We start from the raw sequence: 20,803 nt of genomic DNA, 5'->3' as shown, positions 1-20,803 counted from the left end.
TTCAGGTTAGTTAACTGATCTCTTGTGTCTTCAAATTGGAATATATTCTGGAAAAGTGGGGTAGGGGTGCTCCAAAAGATTTCCGAAGGGCCAGCTTTGTTCTATATCAGTTCTCCAAGTTTCACGGGTGCTATTTCCTAAAATGGATTTACTTGAGGACTTCTCGCACCAGTTCTCCACTCCCATCACTCTTTTAAAATCCATTTTACAAAACAGAGGTATTATCATGACCTCTTTTTGATTATGAGGAATCTGATGCACAGAGAAATAAAACACAAAAATTATAAAATGGGAATGAAAAATACTATTTGTCATTTATTTCAATGACTAAATGAGCTAATATGAGAATGAATTAACATAATTATTACATGAGTTACCAGTTAAGTAAATATACATGTATGCCTAGCATATAATACATATATAACTATTAATATTTTTATAAACAATACTTAGTGCTTGCCTCTATAAACAAAAAAAGTGATTAAAATTGATGCTCAAGCCTATCTCATTCTAGCAACAAGTAATATCCTTAAAGAATTAATTGGAAAAAAATCTACCTCATTTGGATAAATTTCCTATACAGTTTTACTACCTGTGTTTGAAAATGATTATCAGAATTTGTAGTATAGTTGTTTTAACAAATGTGCATTAACAATTTAATAATTCAATCTAGAAGAATTAAAAATTTAAGAGACTGGTGTCAGAAAATTTAGATCTTTCAGTTTCTTGCACCTATCTTGATACTACAAATATGCTTTCCCAGGTGTTTCACACACACAGGTTAAGCAGTAATTACTGAATCAACACGATAATATACATTATAAGCATGATGATCATAAGGTCAGGGTTTTGCCAGTTGTCCTGGTCTGTTAAAAGAGTTACTTTCATTCCTAGAAGATTACGTATTTGCACAATAAATAATATAGCCTCCTTAGTTTTAAACGAAAAGATTTGTTTTTTGAAACCAGAGGTCACTTTCCAAGGAAAAGGAGCCACTAGAAGGAATGCAATTTTGAAGGTCTCCTTGACTGCTCTACAGACTGAACTCTAACTTTGGTTAGAAAGAACACTTTTCTTTTCTCTCTATACCTAATTCACACCATTCCTCTCTTGTGATGGGCCATGCCCCTCTCGTTTGATTTCATTTAGTCTTGCTGGAGATTTCTATATTTCATTAGTTTCAATGATATACACATATGTATAATTAATATCTTTCTTGTCCTTAATTTCAATACCCCGTTTTTTCCCAATTATTTTAATTTCATCCCCCCAAGTCAGTTTTAATGAATGATGATACTACATAACATGCTACCCCACTAGTTCAAGGGAGATTTTTTAAATAAACCTTTTCTGATACCAAGCCTGCTTCTTTTCCTATCATCCAAAAGTCTACCCGAAACCTGGGAAAGAGCTGACTGGATGGACCCTGAGTTTATTGGGAGAAATCCCCAAACCGCCATGTTTCCCCTTGGAAAGAAGAGGAGGCAGGGAGAGCAAGTTCAACCTCAATGTCTTAATAAGCATTAAAGATACTGCTCCACCTTGTGAAGCCTGCCCTTAAAGGAACATCCTTGACCCACAGGCTCTTTTTCAACGTGGCAGCTGCTCACATTGTTTCTCACAGCAGAGGGCCCTGGGCTGCTTCTGGAGCCTCTACCCTCCCTCTACAAGGAGCAGCGGCAGGCCAGGGGGCGGCGGCCTCCACCATCTTGGGTTCATGTTTCCCCTTCATCACCTGGCGTGGTTGTGGAAAGCCACTAGCAGCTTGTGCGATGGCTTCTCAGGCCCCATTCTCCGCTGGGGCTGCTTCTCCCAGCATGCCAGGTCAGGAAGAGGCCACACCGGTCAGCTTGCGGCGCAGGGGCCCGGCAGAAACGGCTACTCCTGAGGATGGATACCAGCCCCCCCACAGGCTCTGGGATTTCTAGGGCCTGGTGGAAGGCTGTCCACGAGTTATGGTCGATGGTTGGCTGTCCCTCTGTAAAAGCAGCGCACCGCTGCTCAATCGGCTCCCTTTGCAGAGCTTCCCATGTCTCCGTCGTGAGGGTTCTGGCCAGTATTTTGTTTCCTCCTATTCGTCAATTTACTGGTCACTGGGTCTCCAAACACAATTTACTTTCGCTGCTGGGCCAGTTTGATGATCTGAGTCTTCCTGAGCTGTCCTCATACTTCCTCCTCAGCTTGCTAAAGGTCTGCGGTAACACTCCTTATCAAACTGGGGATCCCTGTATTCGGGACCACAGCAACGGGGCCTTATCAATCTGGGGATCCCTGTATTCAGGACCACAGCAACGGGGCCTCGCGTGGCTTAACCTGAAGCCGCAGGACAGCACTGCGCATGCCCAGCCCCGGGGCCCACTGCGCTTGCGCAGCCCTTGCGCAGCTCTTCCCGAGGCCGGTGCTCTGTGGCCGAGTAATCTTTCCAGCTTGAGCGGAATTTGTTTTACAAATATTTTTCCTCCGAGTACTTCCTTGGCCATATCGCATAGACTTTAGCAAGTATTATTATTATTTTTATGAGTACCTAATTCGTCTTGTTGTTTGAAATTTTAATTTTGATTTCTTGTTTGATTCATGATCTATTTGGAGGAATGCCATACGCTTTTGTTTCCTGGTATAGAGTGGCTGTCTTTTCTACTTTGGTAAAATTTATAGTCCAAGAATATCACTACCTTTATGACTTCTGGTTAATGAAGTTTATTATTTTTATGAAGTTTATATGAGATTCATTATCGCCTAGTGCATGTTCAATTTTTATTGCTCCATTGACTTTTGAAAGAATATGTATTATGTTTGATATATAAGCACTATTAATTGTTATATGTATTTTCCATATCCTTAATTATTTGCTGATTGATTGAAAGGGACATGTCAAAAGTTTTCATTTATAATTTTGTAGTTTTATCAACTATCTTGCATTTCCAACGCATTTTAAATTATATATTTTATATAATATCAATCACTGCATAAAGTTACCTATTAAATCTTACTGCTTGATTGTGCCTTTTATCTATATGAAATATTATTGTCACAGTTAGTGGGTTTTTTTTTTTTGGTTGAATAGTTTTGAATACAACATTAGCATGTAACTTTGCTTTCATTTTATTCATACTTGATTGGGATATCTTTGCCCAGTTACCTGTCAATCTTTTTGCCTAATTTCCTGTTAAATGTGTCTCCTATAAATATGATGGAGCTGGATTTCTGTTCTCTTATTGATTTAAGAATACATTTTATTTGTTAATTTACCAGGGAAATTTGATTATTCTCCTTTATGATGATTTGTTTCATTGGTCCTCATAATACTTAGAGATTGAGTTTGCTGCATAATAGACTATCTAAATATAAGTGGCCTGAAAAAACAAATGGGAGATAAGTTAGCAAAGAAAAGGAAAATGGGTATTAGGCAGCTAAGAGCTCTGTCACAGCCTTAGTTCCTTATCTTACTGGAGAGACCAGAATTACATGGTGACTGTTTTTTTGAGAGACACAGAGTCAAACACTGGCTCCTCCACTTCCTACTGTGTCATCTTGGGCAAATTAATTTTTCTAAATTGGATTTCATTCATACAATATGAATAACCTCCTTCAGAGTATTGTAGGGAGAATTATATGAAAATACATGTAAACCATTCAGGGTATACTAAGCATTGACCACTGGCTGATATTTTTATTTGTTTGTTAATTTTTATTACTTTTATTTATTTTCTTACATATTTTGACTTGTGTAATTCCATTTTTAATAGGATATCATAGACATATGAGGTAAATCAAGTTCTGAACAAATTTCCCATTCTATATTTCCTCTGTGTATCTCGGCATGTTTTATATCTATATCCTCTTCTTGCGTGAGATCTTTGGCATGTTTTTTCGCCATTACCACCCCTCCTTCCTTCCAGAAATTGTTGAAAGAACCTGAACATTCAGTTCCAGATTGCTATTGTGTTTTTTTGTTTGTTTTTAGCATTATATATCTGGTATAAGAGTTTTTCCTTCATATTTGCTTTAGAGTCAAAAGTTAATTTTATCAGTTTCATTAGGCACCAGTTTTTCTTACATATATGCTTTCTGTTTCTGAATGTTTTCTTTTTCTTGAGACTTCCCATATCCATTTGCAAGGGAAGTTGTGACGGGTATACTTTCATACCTTGAATGCCCAAAAACATTTTTTTTCCTTGATCTCACTGGTGAAAAACAGTTTTTTGGGGTAGAGAATTTTTGGCTTTCCATCCTTTTTCCTAAAATCTCTGTAAATGCAGTTGTTCCAATATCTTCTAGCACTTAAGGCTGTCTGTTAGATATGAAGCTCATGTCTCTCAGTTCCAAATCCACCCTCTCCCCTCTGCTTTGTGAGACGAGGCCAGGCCTAGCAATTACATGCGTCCCAGTTTTTCCAACACTGCCAGAACCAGGCTCACAACATCTCAGAGGTCCCACCATCAGTCAGGTCACCTAGGACCTCTCCTCCAAGGTCTGAAACTCAACTCCCACGGGCACCTCTTTTAAGATGCTAATGTTGATAATCCTGATGTTTTTTCATTAGTCTCCCTCCCAGCCAGACTTTCAGGGTGCAGCTTCTTTCATTTACTGTCTCTATATTATCCCCATCTCCTTTTACCTTTCCAGTCCTCCAGTGCTGTTAAACAGATTTTTAGAATCTCACTAGGAACACTAATTGTAATTTGACAAAGTTTAATTACACGTTCTATGTTAATGCTTTCATCGGAGGTCATTTTATCTCTTTTCTCTGCTTGAGCCTCCCATTTTCGTATACTTCCCATGTAAATGGCATTTTCTGTTGTTCGCTAATATTAGAGTATTCAGTGTCCCTCGTTTATTGTGTCGGCGGCTGTTTGTGTTCCACAGATACGCGCATAACTATCCACCAACTAAATGGGCCCCATTGTGGAAATCCGTCCCAATTTACTGTGTGTTTTTCCACACAGACAAACACAGGGGATAATACTATGGCCAGTAACTCCACAAACAAGGCTTTGTCTGGACCAGGTCTCACATTTTTCTTTTTCTTTTTTTTTTTTTAAAGATTTTTATTTATTTATTTGACAGAGAGACAGCCAGCGAGAGAGGGAACACAAGCAGGGGGAGTGGGAGAGGAAGAAGCAGGCTCCCAGCGGAGGAGCCCGATGCGGGGCTCCATCCCAGAACGCTGGGATCACGCCCTGAGCCGAAGGCAGAAGCTTAAGGACTGAGCCACCCAGGCGCCCCTGGGTCTCACATTTTTCAGTTTATTTCTCTCTGACTGCTTTCCCAGGTGCTTCTGGGAAAAGTAGTGTTGCTGCGGCTAGCCAAGAGGTCCCCCATCAGCAATTGTATGGTGGCAGTCTCCCCCAGGCCCCTCTGGCTTTGTGGCTTCATCTTCAGTCTATGGGCTCAAGTGGGGGGCTTTCTACCCCCCCCGCCCCCACCCCCAAACAGCCATTGCTTCCAGATTTTGCCTCTCCAACCCAAGAGAAATTTACATGTCCTCTTGGAATTCCTCCTATATTTGCTTGACTCACTGAACAGTGTTCATAAGCTGCTAGCTCCTGGTGCCTGCTTTTGGTTGGGTATACATTTTTCTGTTTGTTATATATTATTTCTGGATAATATTCTTTTCGTTTGTGGCATGAGATCGGTGGTGTTCTTAGTTTCAATGAAACTAAAATTTTCTCTTTTTCGGCGCGGGGGGGTAATATCTGTGGTTTGGAGAATTGTAAACATATAGCCTGCCATCATCTTCCTGGAAGCCTGTCAATGTATGATTTATACTTGAAGAATCACTTAGAAAGAGAGAAAAAAAAATCATGTGTAAAGAACAGAAAAAGATTTCATGGCAACTATTAATTATATGTATATAATCTCCACATATCCACTCCCAACATCTGTCCTGAGCTGCAAAATACGTTTCTAACTGCAGTTAGACCCACAAACTTAGTAATATCTCTGTTGACACTTAATGTAGATATTTAAGTGGAACTTATAGTGAAAGCTGAGACCCCAAAGAAATAGATGCCAGTAATTGTCAGGTATTAAGCTGCAACATTGCCACTTACAAAGCAGTTGGAAGAAAACCAGTTGAAGCTCTTAGCTTCTTACCCAGTTATATGTAAATTAGGGCAAGTTGTTTCTTTGTATGTTTTGGAAAATAACCTTTTATCAGATATATAATTTGCAAATATTTCCCCCATTCCACAGGTTGTCTTTTAGTTTTGTTGATCGGTTCCTTAGCTGTGCAGAAATATTTTATTTTATTGAAGTCTCAGCAGTTTATTTTTGCTTTTGTTTACCTTTCCTCCAGAGTCCTATCTAGAAAGAAGTTGCTATGGCCCATGTTAAAAAGGTTACTGCCTGTGTTCTCCTTAGGATTTTTATGGTTTCAAGTTTCACATTTAGGTCTTGAATCTATTTTGAATTTATTTTTGTGTATGATGTAAGAATGGGGTCCAGTTTCATTCTTTTGCATATTGCTGTCGAGTTTTCTCAACATTGTTTGTTGAAGAGACTATCTTTTTTTTCATTGGCTATTCTTTCCTGCTTTGTTGAAGATTAATTTAATATATACTTGTGGCTTCATTTCTTGGTTTTCTATCCTGTTCCATTCATCCGTGTGTCTGTTTTTGTGCCAGTACCATACTTTTTGATTACTACAGCTTTGTGATAAAACTTGAAGTCCAGAATTGTGATGCCTCCAGCTTTGCTTTTCTTTTTCAAGTTTGCTTTGGCTGTTTGGAGTCTTTTGTGGTTCCATACAAATTTTAGGATTGTTTATTATATTCTATTTCTGTGAAAAATGCTGTTGGTGTGTCAGTAGGGATTGCATTAAATGTGTAGATTGCTTTGGTGGTATAGACATTTTAACAATATTTGTTCTTCCAATCCATGGACATGGAATGTTTTTCCATTTCTTTGTGTCGTTATCAATTTCTTTTATCAGTATTTTATAGTTTTCAGAGTACAGGTCTTTTACCTCTTTGCTTAGGTTTATTCCTAGATATCTTATTGTTCTTGGTGAAATTTTAAATGGGATTGATTCCTTAATTTCTCTTTCTGCTTCTTCATTATTGGTGTATAGAAATGCAACAGATTTCTGTGCGCTGGTTTTTATCCTGTGACTTTACTGAATTCGTTTATCAGTTCTAGGAGTTTTTGGGTGGCATCTTTTGGGTTTTTATAGAGAGTATCATGTCATCTGCAAATAGTGAAAGTTTTACTTCCTTGATGATTTGGATGCCTTTTATTTCTCTTTCTTTCTTTCTTTCTTTCTTTCTTTCTTTCTTTCTTTCTTTTTGTCTGATTGCTGAGGCTAGGACTTTCAGTACTATGTTAAATTACAGTGATGAGAGTGGACATCCCTGCCTTGTTCCTGACCATAGAGGAAAAGTGCTCAGTTTTTTCCCCCTTGAGGATGATATTAGCTGTGGGTTTTTAATATGTGACCTTTCTTATGTTGAGGTATGTTCCCTCTAAACCTTTGTTGGGGGTTTTTATCACGAATGGATATTTTACTTTGTCAGATGCTTTTTTTGCATCTATTGAAATAATCATATGATTCTTATTCTTTCTTTTATTAATATGGTGTATCATGTTGATTGATTTCGAATAATGAACCACCCTTATAACCAAGGAGTAAATCCCACTTGATCATAGTGAGTGATTTAAAGAACTTATGAAGCTCAACACCTGAAAAACGAATAATCCAGTTAAAAAATGGGCAGAGGGGGGGCGCCTGGGTGGCACAGTGGTTAAGCGTCTGCCTTCGGCTCAGGGCGTGATCCCGGCGTTATGGGATTGAGCCCCACATCAGGCTCCTCCGCTATGAGCCTGCTTCTTCCTCTCCCACTCCCCCTGCTTGTGTTCCCTCTCTCGCTGGCTGTCTCTCTCTCTGTCGAATAAATAAATAAAATCTTAAAAAAAAAAATGGGCAGAGGACATACAGATGGCCAACAGACCCAGGAAAAGATGCTCAACATCACTGATCATCAGGGAAATACAAATCAAAACAACAATGAAATATCACCTCACAACTGTCAGAATGGCTAAAATCAACAACACAACAAACAACAGGTGCTGGCAAGGATGTGGAGAAAGGGGAACCCTCTTGCACTGTTGGTGGGAACGCAAACTGGTACAGCCACTCTAGAAAACAGTGTAGAGGTTCATCAAAAAGTTAAAAATAGAACTACCCGATGATCCAGCAGTTGCACTACTAGGTATTTACCAAAACAAAAACAAACAAACAAACAAAAAAAAACCTAATTCAAAGGGATACATGCACCCCATTGTTTTAGCAGCATTATCTGCAATAGCCTAATTATGAAAACAGTCCCAGTGTCCATCAAGTGATGAATGGATAAAGAAGATGTAGTATACATGTAGTGTATATTTACTCAGCCGTAAAAAAGAATGAAATCTCGCCATTTTCAGTGACATGGATGGAACTAGAGGGTATTATGCTAAGTGAAATAAATGAGTCAGAGAAAGACAAATACCATATGATTTCACTCATATGTGGAATTTAATAAACAAAACAAGCAAGCAAAGGGGGAAAAAAAGAGGAGGCAAACCAAGAAACAGACTCTTAACTATAAAGAACAAACTAATGGTTACCAGAGGGAGGTGGGTGGGGAGGATGGACGAAATAGATGATGGGGATTAAGGAACTTAAATAAAAATGTTAAAAAAATTAAGCGAAGTTGGAAATAGAAGAGGATTTTTTAGAACAAGTTCTGTTGTGCCAGAGGTATGGGAGTGCTTTTGTCTCATGTCAAGCCTAAGGAAAGAGGCTTAAGAGGTACCACTCATAATTTTCAGTTTACATCTCTTGGAACGCTGGGGACATAGAGGACTGACATCTGGCTCATTTGTGATAAGGGGCCATTGAGCTAGCTGTTCTATGCAGAAGTTGTCATACAGAAAATAATCTGTCCTTCCGCTATTTGTTGAGGCAAAGAATACTTGAATTTTTCCAGGGAACAGATTAGGGTCACATGTGAGAGTCTTCTCTTACCAGCTCAAGTAGGCATCTGGAGGGGTACGGGTCCCGGTAGAATAAAGGCATGTGAGGTGTACTGAGAAAAGTTGTGAGCAACCAGTTTGAGCACATGTTTCCACCCAATTCAAGGGAACTGCAAATGGGACCCTTAGTGATTAAGAATTATCCCCACTGCGGGGTGCCTGGGTGGCACAGCGGTTGAGCGTCTGCCTTCGGCTCAGGGTGTGATCCCGGCGTTATGGGATCGAGCCCCACATTGGGCTCCTCTGCTATGAGCCTGCTTCTTCCTCTTCCACTCCCCCTGCTTGTGTTCCCTCTCTCGCTGGCTGTCTCTATCTCTGTCAAATAAATAAATAAAATCTTTAAAAAAAAAAAAAAGAATTATCCCCACTGCAACCCTTCTCCCTGCCCCCTTTGCATTTCTGATCCCCTTTACTTTGCTTAACTTTTTTCCTAGAATGTAACTGCTAACATATCATGCAAGTTACATATTAGTTGTCTTTATTTATTGTCTTGACTGTAATATCCATAAAGGCAGGGATCTTCATATATGTTGTTCACTGATATATCCCAATCACCAGAATAATATTTGGCTCATGATAGGTACTAAAAAAATGCTTGTTGAATTTGAATATGAATTGAATTGGTATTTCCAAAAACAATGCAACAGTCCATACAAGGAAGCATTAAACACCTCCCATTCCCAGAGCCCCAGGGTGAGAACCTAGCGATCCAACAGCAGTCAAGTCCAGCATTTCCTCTTCTGACCTCCCTCTTCTGTTCACTCTGTGACACTGAACTACAATTCTGGAGAGGCCAGAGTCAGTGGGCAACTAGAAATAAAAACTCAGAAAGGGTTAATAGAGAGGAAACCAACCCTTTTCCCCAGTATAGGTAACCTGCCCAAGGAACACCTGAGGTGAAAAGGGAGTAAAGCTTTAATTATAAATAAAATTCAGTTTTATTATTAGCATTACCAATACTACACTGGACTGAACATAAAAAAACAAATGGCTCAGAAACTAGGAATGACCAGAAGAATGTTTGGTTACCTTAAGTTGACCTCAAAAGTCATGGGGGCTACAGAAGGTTTCATCCAAATGCCTTGAGGGTTTTGAAGGGGTTAATTTCTGATTACATTCCACCAGCTCTGCTTCTTTGACAAACCAAGCACATTGCTGTGTTTAATGCACTCATTTTCTTTTCCGCACTTAATAGCACATTCCCTCCCGTCAAAATCCTGACCATCCTTTAAATGGGCTTGTTGGGATTGTTTCTTCTCCAGTATCACAGGCAATTCAAGTCCAAAGCCAATATCCAATAACACTCATTTCCAGCATGTAACAAAGTATGTAACACATATTAAGCACTTCATAAATGTTTGATGAGTGAAGGAATGAATAAATGATAGGACTTCTTGAGATCAGAAGCCTTTTGAGCAGTAGGAGGGACAAGCTGTTCATTCTAAAGTATGTGGGAATTAAAATTATATAAGTAAAATGAGTGGGTGCATGTCATTTACTGAATACCCAGTAAAGTTCCAACCAATTTTTCTTCAATGAATGAATGCTAATATAAATGAATGTGTGAAAAATGGCTACATATATACAGGCAAGGTTAAAAGAAAAAACACAATTGTGTTGGGTTTGTTTATTCATCTATATGTTAATAAAATGATTTGTACATTGGTCCTCCTTTTTTTTTTTTTTTCTTTCCAGGTGATCCTTGTATTTGTACTAAGCATTGGGTCTCTTATAATCTATTTCATCAACTCTTCTGAGTGAGTAAAATCCCCAGTCACCCTTGTCCTCTCTGTCAGTAGATTGCCAACTAATTTGGAATTTTCTGTCAGGAGTAATGCTTACCATGTTTTTAGACATACACACACACAAGCTCATAAAAAAGGATAAGTGTTCCCCCCCCTCCGCCCCAAGAAGTACTACACCCAATTCCACAAAAAAATGCATGAGTTTCCCTGGTATCCTATCATCGTGCATTGGTAGTGGCTGGGATTCTGTACACAGGTCTATTCTAGAATCTCTGAGACTGGAAGCCTCCAGCTGTGGTCTCCATCCTTGGTCCCTGGGTCTCCACTTAGGAGGGTGTTCTATGACTTTGGAGTCCCTAAGTGTTGAAACAGAAGTTCTGTAGTTGTTTCAGGGTTTCTCATAGGTTTCAAACGACTTTGGATGGTTTTGAGAAAGGAAAATGCTAGACCTCACCTAGGATAAAGGAGCACGTTATTGTCTGCTCTTCTCTAAAGCCATTCTCTTCTTCTGTGCCCAAGTTAGAATGGTTTTTTGGACACAACCCAATCTAATCACACCGATCAGCTGGGAATTACATTGGATTTCCAGCTGAAGTAAAGTTAGGATTACAGGGCTACTGAAGTCAGGCAATTTTAGAAAGCCTAGGGAAACTAGCACCCTTTGTTTTGTGAACTCCTTACTGATCTTTTAGGAAATCACCCTTACATTTGGGTTCAGATCAATCCGTTTGACTTAGAGTAGCTCTGTATCAGAGGGGTACGGAAGCCAAATGTCCTGGCTGGGTAGATGGTTTTGCAAATCAAGAAGAGCTGCATAATCGCTATGCCTCTGAGTCCTCGTTGGTAAGGCAGAAATGGAAGCCATCAGCTCTATGAAAGGAAGAACAGGTAACTGTCCTGTTAGGTTCAGCTCCATGCGCAGTCCGTGGTTTTGTTTGTGCATACCTCTCCTTCCAAGAGAAAAGTAATTCCTTATGATGTGAATTTAATTGTCTTGGATTAACCACTCATGAGAGTAAATAGAACATTGACTACTCTTTCTCTTCATTTGATCTTGTATAGTCAGAGCTTTTAAAATGTACATTTCATACCTTGCTCCTGTTTCTTTTCCAGCCCTGTTGGAAGCTGTTCTTCGTATGAAGACAAAACCATCCCTATTGATTTGACTTTCAATATGTTCTTTAGTTTCTATTTTGGGTTGAGAGTAAGTATCTATGGAAAGTGGGAGTAAACAGATGAACACAACAGGTGCAACCCAAAGAGGTCTGTATGTGCCTTAGTTGTACAATCTGCCTATGTGTTCAGGCTCTAAAACTAGAGGGTCTGTGCCCTAAATTGTCCAACGTATAAAGAGGCATGAAAACTTTCTCTTGCTCTTGAAACCGTATCTAGGCCAAAAATCCCAATGCACATGAAAGTGATTCTTTTTAAAATGTCATCACCCTGTCACACTATTCTTATTGGCTTCCCACCCACCACTGAGAAAGCTTTACTAATAACCACAAGCTAGCAAACCTGAGTAATAGCCTCTGAAAATGTCATTGGTTCCACTGATGCCAATGATGGCATATGTGACATAAAACTGTACAAAATACTTGTATATCTTTGTTTCATTTTTGTTATACTTATTTATTAAATAGTTCTCCCATTCCACAGGTATTTATTGACGATCCATCCTAAATCTAGATTTCATTATATTTATCCATCCCTTGTTTATGGGAGACTGTATGTGTGTATATGTATGTGTGTGTGTGTATATGTGTACATACATGTGTATATATGTATGTATATGTGTATATATACATTTATAATGTCTGTGTGTGTATATGATCTTCCTTCAAAGCTTAGACCACACTGATCATCAGCATCTTTTTATAGTAATCTCCCTTGGAAATGCTTACTTTCTTTTTTTTTAAAGATTTTATTTATTTATTTGACAGAGAGAGACAGCCAGTGAGAGAGGGAACACAAGCAGGGGGAGTGGGAGAGGAAGAAGCAGGGTCCTAGCGGAGGAGCCTGATGTGGGCCTCGATCCCAGAGCACCGGGATCACTCCCTGAGCTGAAGGCAGATGCTTAACAACTGCGCCACCCAGATGCCCCGGAAATGCTTACTTTCTTAATCTAAATAGGGAAGCTCAGATACAGGGCCTGGCCAGCCAAGCTTCTAGATAGTTGTACTTTTTCCACTGAAGGCCATCCTAAATCTTCACTGGTCACAAATAGGAGACTCACAAATAGGAGGCTTTATCTATGCAATTATATATATCAGAAAGTTCCAGGAGCAGCAGGAAGGTCAAAGTGTTTATTCTGAAGTGTGAGAATTAAGACCTGGTGAGTAAAATGGGTTCACGTACATTTATTGAACACCCACTACAGTTACTGTCCTTATATGTAATAAATATATATGTATCTGTATATCTATACTAATATATATTTATGTATGTAGCTATCTAAGTATACGTATGTGTATGTATATGTATGTATGTTTATAATAGAATGAGATCAAAGCTTTGGTGCATGAGTAAAACGTAGCTGAATGAAGCCACTCTTATGTTCATTTTTAAATTGTCGAGGGTAACAGAATTTGGAGTCTTGTGTTTCTATTTCATAGTTTGTGGCAGCTGATGACAAGATCAAGTTCTGGGTGGAGATGAATTCCATTGTAGACATCTTTACCATTCCACCAACCTTTATTTCTTATTATTTGAAGAGTAATTGGCTAGGTAAGTGTGTTGTGGGAATCGGGAGCAATCTCTATTAAAAAAAAAAAAATCCTCCACTTTCACTCGTAAGTATCCTTCATTTTCCTTTAAAGCCTAAATGCCATTTTAAAAATTTCTGGTCATGATTATATGGTTTTGTAATATATTTTCAGAACTTATTATTTTTTTTTAGCCTCAGTACATGATGCAGAGTGGGTGACCGTGGTTGTTATTGTTTACGGACTGGCTCATCCACAGCCTGAGAGGCGAGGCCCAAACATCCCATCCCCCTGCAGCACCTTTATGCTGGAATCCCACATGGGCTGGAAGAGATGAAAAGTCTCCCTGGGTCTTTAAAAGCTCTAGATCATCTGTCTGGAGAGGCTATGACATGTTAGAGATTTATTTAATTAATTATCTTGTCTGTGATGTGGGTGTATGGACAGTGCGTGAGCATTATGTGGCTTTTATCAGTTTTTATGGAATTTTTAATTATCATCTATTACCTATCGAATATTCCTTGCCGTCCCAAGTCTCAAACTACGTAGAGCAAAACATCATGAGAAAACTGAGGAGCAGATCGTAAAGATTCTGTAGTCAGTTTAAGTGGTTTATAAATAACTGACTGCCTGTTCTAAAGAGGAGTTCAATAGAGTAAAATGTTGAGTAGTGTTGATTCTCCGTGAGCCATGCCTCCGCATGCTTTCTATTATTAGCTCAACAGCCCTACGAAGTAGGTACTTATAATTCCCATTTTGCAGGTGAGGAACTAGGGAAGTTAAGGGAGCTGCTTTAGATTACACCAGCTGTTTAGTGTCAGGGCCAGGATTTGAACTAGAGGTCGTGCTCTTCAACCTGTGGTGTGGTGTATTTGAGCATCTCCAGGAGAGGAAGAGTATAAATAGTCCCAATTGTGTTATAACACAGAGTACTCCCTGAAGTGACCCTCTCCTTTTGGCAGATTTCTCCTTTTGCTTGCTTTGTAGGTTTACGGTTCTTACGAGCTTTGCGCCTACTAGAACTCCCTCAAATCCTGCAAATTCTCCAAGCCATCAGAACCAGGTAAATGCTAGCCCTGACTTAAGTCCTGCTTACTTGCTGGTTTGGATTAGGAAATTAAAATGTAAACCGAACCTTCAGCTCATTTCCCATCAGAATTTCGGTGCAAATCCCATGAAATGCCTTAGCTCCCAAAATACTATCCACTCACTCACTCCCATTGTATTATCATGTGCTGGCGGAGAAGTTTGCCATCACTTGAAAGAGGCTGTTTCTTCTTTGTGTTGCAGAGCTACAGTCTGCAAGTCCATTTAGACTCTAATTCTGCCTCTCCTCTCAAAAAAAAAAATTTAAAATAAAAATATTTCAGGGGCTTCACAGCCCTGATTCACAGATGTGAATCACATCTCTTCTGTCTAGGAATATAAGACTAATTTCTCTGAGCATGCGGTACCCAGGAACAGCCGTGAAATTGCTTACAAAAATAGAGCCGCCTAAATGTCTCAAAAAAAAAAAAAACAAATCCAAACTACCTTGAGCAGCCATACTTCTAAAGTTTTAAGCAGTTTTGGGGCGCCTGGGTAGCGCAGTCGTTAAGCGTCTGCCTTCGGCTCAGGGCGTGATCCCAGCGTTCCGGGATCGAGTCCCACATCAAGTCCCACATCGGGCTCGTCCGCTGGGAGCCTGCTTCTTCCTCTCCCACTCCCCCTGCTTGTGTTCCCTCTCTCGCTGGCTGCCTCTCTGTCAAATAAATAAATAAAATCTTTAAAAAATAAAAAATAAAAAAAATAAAGTTTTAAGCAGTTTGGTTTAATGTTACCCACTGAAAATCTCCATGTCTCTATGTTCTCCCTAGAAGCGTCAAATTTTATAGGCCAGGTGGATTTTACTGCTAAGTGTTCCTGCGTTATGGAGCAATCGGAACTCTTGTGTAACAGGTGGCCCTACCTGAAAACCATTGAGATTTCAGCTAAACTCTAGAGCTTTACTTAGGAAATAGGAGCTTGTCTGATCCCCTTCACTCAAAGATCCTGGTAGGAGTTTAGCAATGTAAGACATTCCTGTGATCTGCTCAGAATTCCACTTTGCAAACCCATTCTCGGGATTCCTAGGATGCTGCATTTTGTACCGTTACTTTAGACAATGTAAAAATCTATCAAATTTATTTTATGATGATACACATCTATTTTAAAGGCAATATACTATCAGGCTAGTGGATGTCACAGCAACGTGTAAAGTTCTTGAACAAGTGTCTGGGCATCTCAGACTCTGATGTGTATATGCATCAAGCAGAGAATGCAGATCCATAATCAGGGGTGGGCTCTGGGATCCTGCGTTTCTAATAATGCTCCCAGCTAAGTGTACTCTTGCTTCTGTCACAGAAGAGTAGCCAGATTTTAGAGGACGGGGTATTGTGTTTTTCTGGAACCTGTCAGAACCCAACAGTTTCTTGTCTTTCTTCCTCTAGCAATGCAGTGAAGTTTTCCAAACTGTTATCAATAGTGCTCAGTACGTGGTTCACAGCTGCAGGATTCATTCACCTGGTAAGCATCTCATCGAACTCTCTAATCTTGCTGGTCAGCATGAACGTCTTTTCTTTTAAAAGTGTTATATGCAGGGGCGCCTGGGTGGCACAGCGGTTGGGCGTCTGCCTTCGGCTCAGAGTGTGATCCCAGCATTGTGGGATCGAGCCCCACATCAGGCTCCTCCGCTATGAGCCTGCTTCTTCCTCTCCCACTCCCCCTGCTTGTGTTCCCTCTCTCGCTGGCTGTCTCTATCTCTGTCAAATAAATAAATAAAATCTTTAAAAATAAATAAATAAATAAATAAATAAAAGTGTTATATGCAAGTAATGAATCATGGAACATTACATCAAAAACTAGGGATGTACTGTATGGTGACTAACATAACATAATAAAAAATTATTATAAAGTAAAAAAAAAATGCAGGCAAACCTTCTGAACTCCTGTCTCACTGTGTGAGGTTTATCATTTTACTTCCCCTTTGTGGGTCTTCTGCACCCCCGTATTTTTCACAAATACATTTTTCCTGCACTCAAGGTATCTATGTTCCTTCTTTCAACTTTCAAAACTTGCTCTCAGGAAAGTATCTAACAAGCTTACCCTTCAAAAGAATAAGCAATAGGTGAATCTTTTTGCTATGTCATCATAGAGGTCTCAGCATTTTACAAAAGAATAAAAAGTCAAAGAAATGCAGGCAGAGAGAGATTTTCACACTGATGAAGCAGGAGAGTTGTGGGAGAGGAACTGGTGAGTTGCAAAAGAGAGCTTTGAGGCTTTCTTAGTTCTCCTGAAATCAGTCTGCATTTATAGCTGCCTCCTTGCCTGTAGGAAAGGCTCATTCTTATCTCACATAATCGGCATTATTATAAATAGATTGCAACAAATAAGGAACAGACTCTTGGACTTTATTGCTTGAGGACAGTTGAGGAGCAGTCATTAAAAATGCAGAAATTGAAATAGCCTCTTAAAAGTGGAGGTCTTTGAGAAAAGCAAAGCAAAACAAAAAATATAGTAGGCATCTTTTCCCTTCAGTCCTTCTTTCAAAATTAATTAAAACATTAACAATAAAAAAGAAAAAAAATTGAAGTTACCATCTTCAACTGAGAAGCAAAATGTCAAACACCAAATGCAAACCATGATATGAACCTTTAAGAAATCTGAAACCAGCCTCATCCCTCCTCAGTCCTCAAGCAGGAGAGAAATTGTCCTGAGAGAAGATCACAGCAATACAGGCAGATTCTGGTTCTAGAGGATTGCACCTGGGTGCATGGGTCTGCCCCGGGAGCAGCAGTCATCAGTGTCCTCCTGAAAACCTGTTGGTCATTGCAGAATGGTAGGCAAGAGAGTGTTACAGGAGAAACCATGGTAACGGGACTTTTTCATCTCCAGTAGCAGTTACAGTGAAGGGCTCTTAGGCTGAATGTGGCCTATAAGCATATTTTATTTGACCTAATTTGTTTGTATTTTCTCTTCTATTTTTTTATTGCTTGCTCACTTTTATGGCGAGCTCACATAAAAGCTCAGATTTCTGGATTCTTTGGGGAAATACAAAGTTCTGGCAATCCACTCTCTCAAGGCCACCAACAGTCCTAGTTGAAGACTAGCTGCTCCCTGTTAATAGCATGTGCTCTGGGATTGGACACAGTTTCCACCAGGCTCACTTGAATCAGAGTCTCTTGCTCGACCTTTCTAATCATATGAACATGTGCCCTTGTTAGGCATCTAGTCACCCAGGTGAGGAGACCTCCAGTGAAGGTTGCATGCAGAGAAAGAGGGAGAAGCATCCAGATGGCTTGTGATGTAAGGGGGTCCACTGTAAGTCACCCCCAACATCTGTTGAAAACCTAGAAGAGCTAGATCCCAGAGCAAAGAAAATGGCAGATTTTCTTGGGGGAGGATATTTGAAATGACAAACCAAAATGAAAGCTATAATTGCCCCAGCTCACCATCTTCACATAAATTTATTGGCCTTCAGCTGAAAGTTGATACCATTAAAAGGTGAGTATTAACCAGAAAGTAATCAGGATGGTGCCCATTTTTAAATTCTACCAGAAATAGCAAGGGACTATGGTGGAGAACAGAGAGACATCAGTATAACAACAGTTCTGGGGCGCCTGGGTGGCTCAGTCCTTAAGCGTCTGCCTTTGGCTCAGGGCGTGATCCCGGCGTTCTGGGATCGAGCCCCACATCAGGCTCCTCTGCTGGGAGCCTGCTTCTTCCTCTCCCACTCCCCCTGCTTGTGTTCCCTCTCTCGCTGGCTGTCTCTCTCTCTGTCAAATAAATAAATAAAATCTTAAAAAAAAAAAACAGTTCTTTAATGTACAGAAGAATAACAATTACAAGAGAATTTATCCAAGGAAACAAAATACATCCGTATTTGAGAAAAAATGCAAATAAAAGACTTTAAAAACTAAAAATACGAATTCAAAGAAAATACATAAGTTTTGAAATAAAGGATTATTAATCAGTAGCAGGAGTTGGAAAAATGGGCTGAATGATATCAGAGAAAAAGAGAAAAGTATTATGAGAGCTGAAAACTATGTTAGAGGGAACCAAAATGTAATCAATGTGACAGAAACATGTTCAGGAACATGGTGGACAGGATTGTGGCAAAAACACTGACATGGAAAAGAACAAAGGTACTCCAAGCAATGTCAATTGAACAGACTATAAAAATAGTGTTACTGAGGAAAAGGACATGACAAATGTCACCAGAAAAATGCTTTATAATAAAGTCTTGAATCTGTGGGTTAAAGGGTATACTGTATCCCAGGAAAAATGACCCTAAGTTATATATTCCAACCATATTCTGGAGCAGTTTACTGACCTTCAAGGATAAGGAGAGAATCCAAGCAGAAGAAAGCGAAGTCTGTATAAGGGGGGAGACATGAAACCAGCCTCAGATTTCTTGTCAATATCAGTCAATACCAAAGGTGATAGAGTAGGGTCTGCAAAGTTGTGTGAAAGTATAGCCCATCCTGTCATATTAAGTACTCAAGAGACAATAGCACCCGTGAGTCCCTTTTAAAAATGTATCTTGATGGTAAAATCCAGCCACATAGGAGATGAATTAAAACCAGGAACTCGGGAGAGAGGAAACAATGATATAAAGTCGTGGTGGAGATTATTGAATGAATTAGAAGTAGACAAAGCTATAACTGAGGGAATTACAGTTGCAGACTATACGCACATGTACAATATAAAGATAACATAACTCATGGAAATGGTGATGAGGTAAGAGGAGGTGGGAGAGCATCCTCGAGTCCTCCTCTATAGCATTTCTCACCCAAAGTTGAGCAACGTGAAGTTTTAAAACATAGCATTTCAGTTTTGAAAAGGAGTTAAAAATAGAAAATAATTCAGTATCTTGACATTGGTCCATAATCCTTTACCTTATTTCCCATCTGGGACTGATGGGTCTCTGCTCACATGGTTAGAAGGAACAGCAGAGTGGACAAGTAGGCCAGCAGGAGGCTGCCAGATGTGAGAGAGGTGCTGGGAGGGAAAGANGGAAGAAGGTGAAACACTAAATACTCCCAAAGAGAGTGAGCTAAACCTTAAAGTGTGATTTACCTTGTGAAGGAGATTTCGAGGTTGAAATAAATTTACTTTTCATTTATATAAAATGTTGTGGCAGGATAGGTTGAGTCCCTGTCCTGAGATGATGCTGTAAAAGACACTATGGGGTTTTAGCTTGAAACTATCTCAAGCAACTCTTCAATCTCTCTCTCTCTCTCTCTCTCTCTCTCTCTCTCTCTATATATATATATATATGGCTTAAATACATATATATAACTTAATCTGAGTGGTTTAAACTGGTCTCCTTATAATATACTAGTCTCAGAAAACAGTGAAGACTCCAGAAATTAGTGGAAGCAGATTAGTAGACTTTGCAACAAAATCCACTGCCAGCCATGGGAGTTAAATATAGATGTACAATCCCTTTCTTATTTCAGAGTAGGGTATTATAGGAGTCCACACCTTTAACCTATTCATCAAATTTAAGAAACGTCACTTTTAGGGGTACCTGCGTGGCTGTCAGTCAAGTGTCTCACTTCAGCTCAGGTCATGATCTCAGGGTCCTGGGATCAAGCCCCATGTTGGGCTCCCCACTGAGTGGGGAGTCTGCTTCTCCCTTTCCCTCTGCCCCTCCCCCATTCCTGCCTGCTTGCGCACTCTCTCAAATAAATAAATAAAATCTTTAAAAAAAAAACTTAAGAAGCGGTCACTTTTAAAAAGTGATCAAATACCCGATCGAACAATGTTATTTCTATTTCTGTTTCAGTTCTTAAGACTGAAACAAAAAGCCTACTTTCCTCAGGCATCTCTAACATTTTATCATTTTTGTGCTAAATAAAAATGGAAAACAGGAAATATGTCAGCTATTTGGAAAAAAAAGCCAAAAAATGGAAAAAGTTGTATAATTATACAATTGTTATATATATATCATATTTATAAGTTTATATACTACAAATATGAAGTATAGTGCCATTGCCTAAGTTACTTATTTTATTTAATATAAAAAAGATAATCTAATAAATTTAGTTTTCTTAAAATATGAAGACTTCCGGAGAAATCAGAGGAAATATTCTTCAGAGTTTTGTTTTTAAACACTGAAAAGACTTTTTTTTTTTTTTGGAGGTGGGGAATAACCTGCAAAACTTGTTTGTTTGCTTTTCCTTGGACACTAGCCTTCATGTGCTTAAGCTCATTGAAATGAAGTGCTCATGTATGTGCTGCTTCTTTTTTTTCTAAGTGCTTCTTTTTTAATGATAATCCTGAGCTAGTGGAAAATAAGAATAAATAACCATTGCTCCA

At 39.3% G+C, this 20,803-nt stretch overlaps 1 protein-coding gene across 1 annotated transcript in view; it reads left to right on the top strand.

Moving 5' to 3' along the window:
• The window catches only part of KCNU1 (potassium calcium-activated channel subfamily U member 1), a 143,743-nt gene that overhangs the window by 10,067 nt on the left and 112,873 nt on the right, over positions 1-20,803 (top strand). The window contains exons 3-7 of the mRNA XM_008686625.1: positions 10,711-10,772; positions 11,874-11,964; positions 13,373-13,484; positions 14,450-14,525; positions 15,931-16,006. Coding sequence (XP_008684847.1) covers positions 10,711-10,772; positions 11,874-11,964; positions 13,373-13,484; positions 14,450-14,525; positions 15,931-16,006 — 417 coding nt within the window. The remainder of the gene's footprint in view (positions 1-10,710; positions 10,773-11,873; positions 11,965-13,372; positions 13,485-14,449; positions 14,526-15,930; positions 16,007-20,803) is intronic.

This window comes from Ursus maritimus, unplaced genomic scaffold (genome assembly GCF_017311325.1).
Source record: "Ursus maritimus isolate PB19 unplaced genomic scaffold, ASM1731132v1 scaffold_28, whole genome shotgun sequence".
In the NCBI taxonomy this organism is placed as follows: Eukaryota; Metazoa; Chordata; class Mammalia; order Carnivora; family Ursidae; genus Ursus; species Ursus maritimus.
Note: the sequence above shows the minus strand (reverse complement) of the source record. Positions and strands in the feature narration are given on the sequence as shown.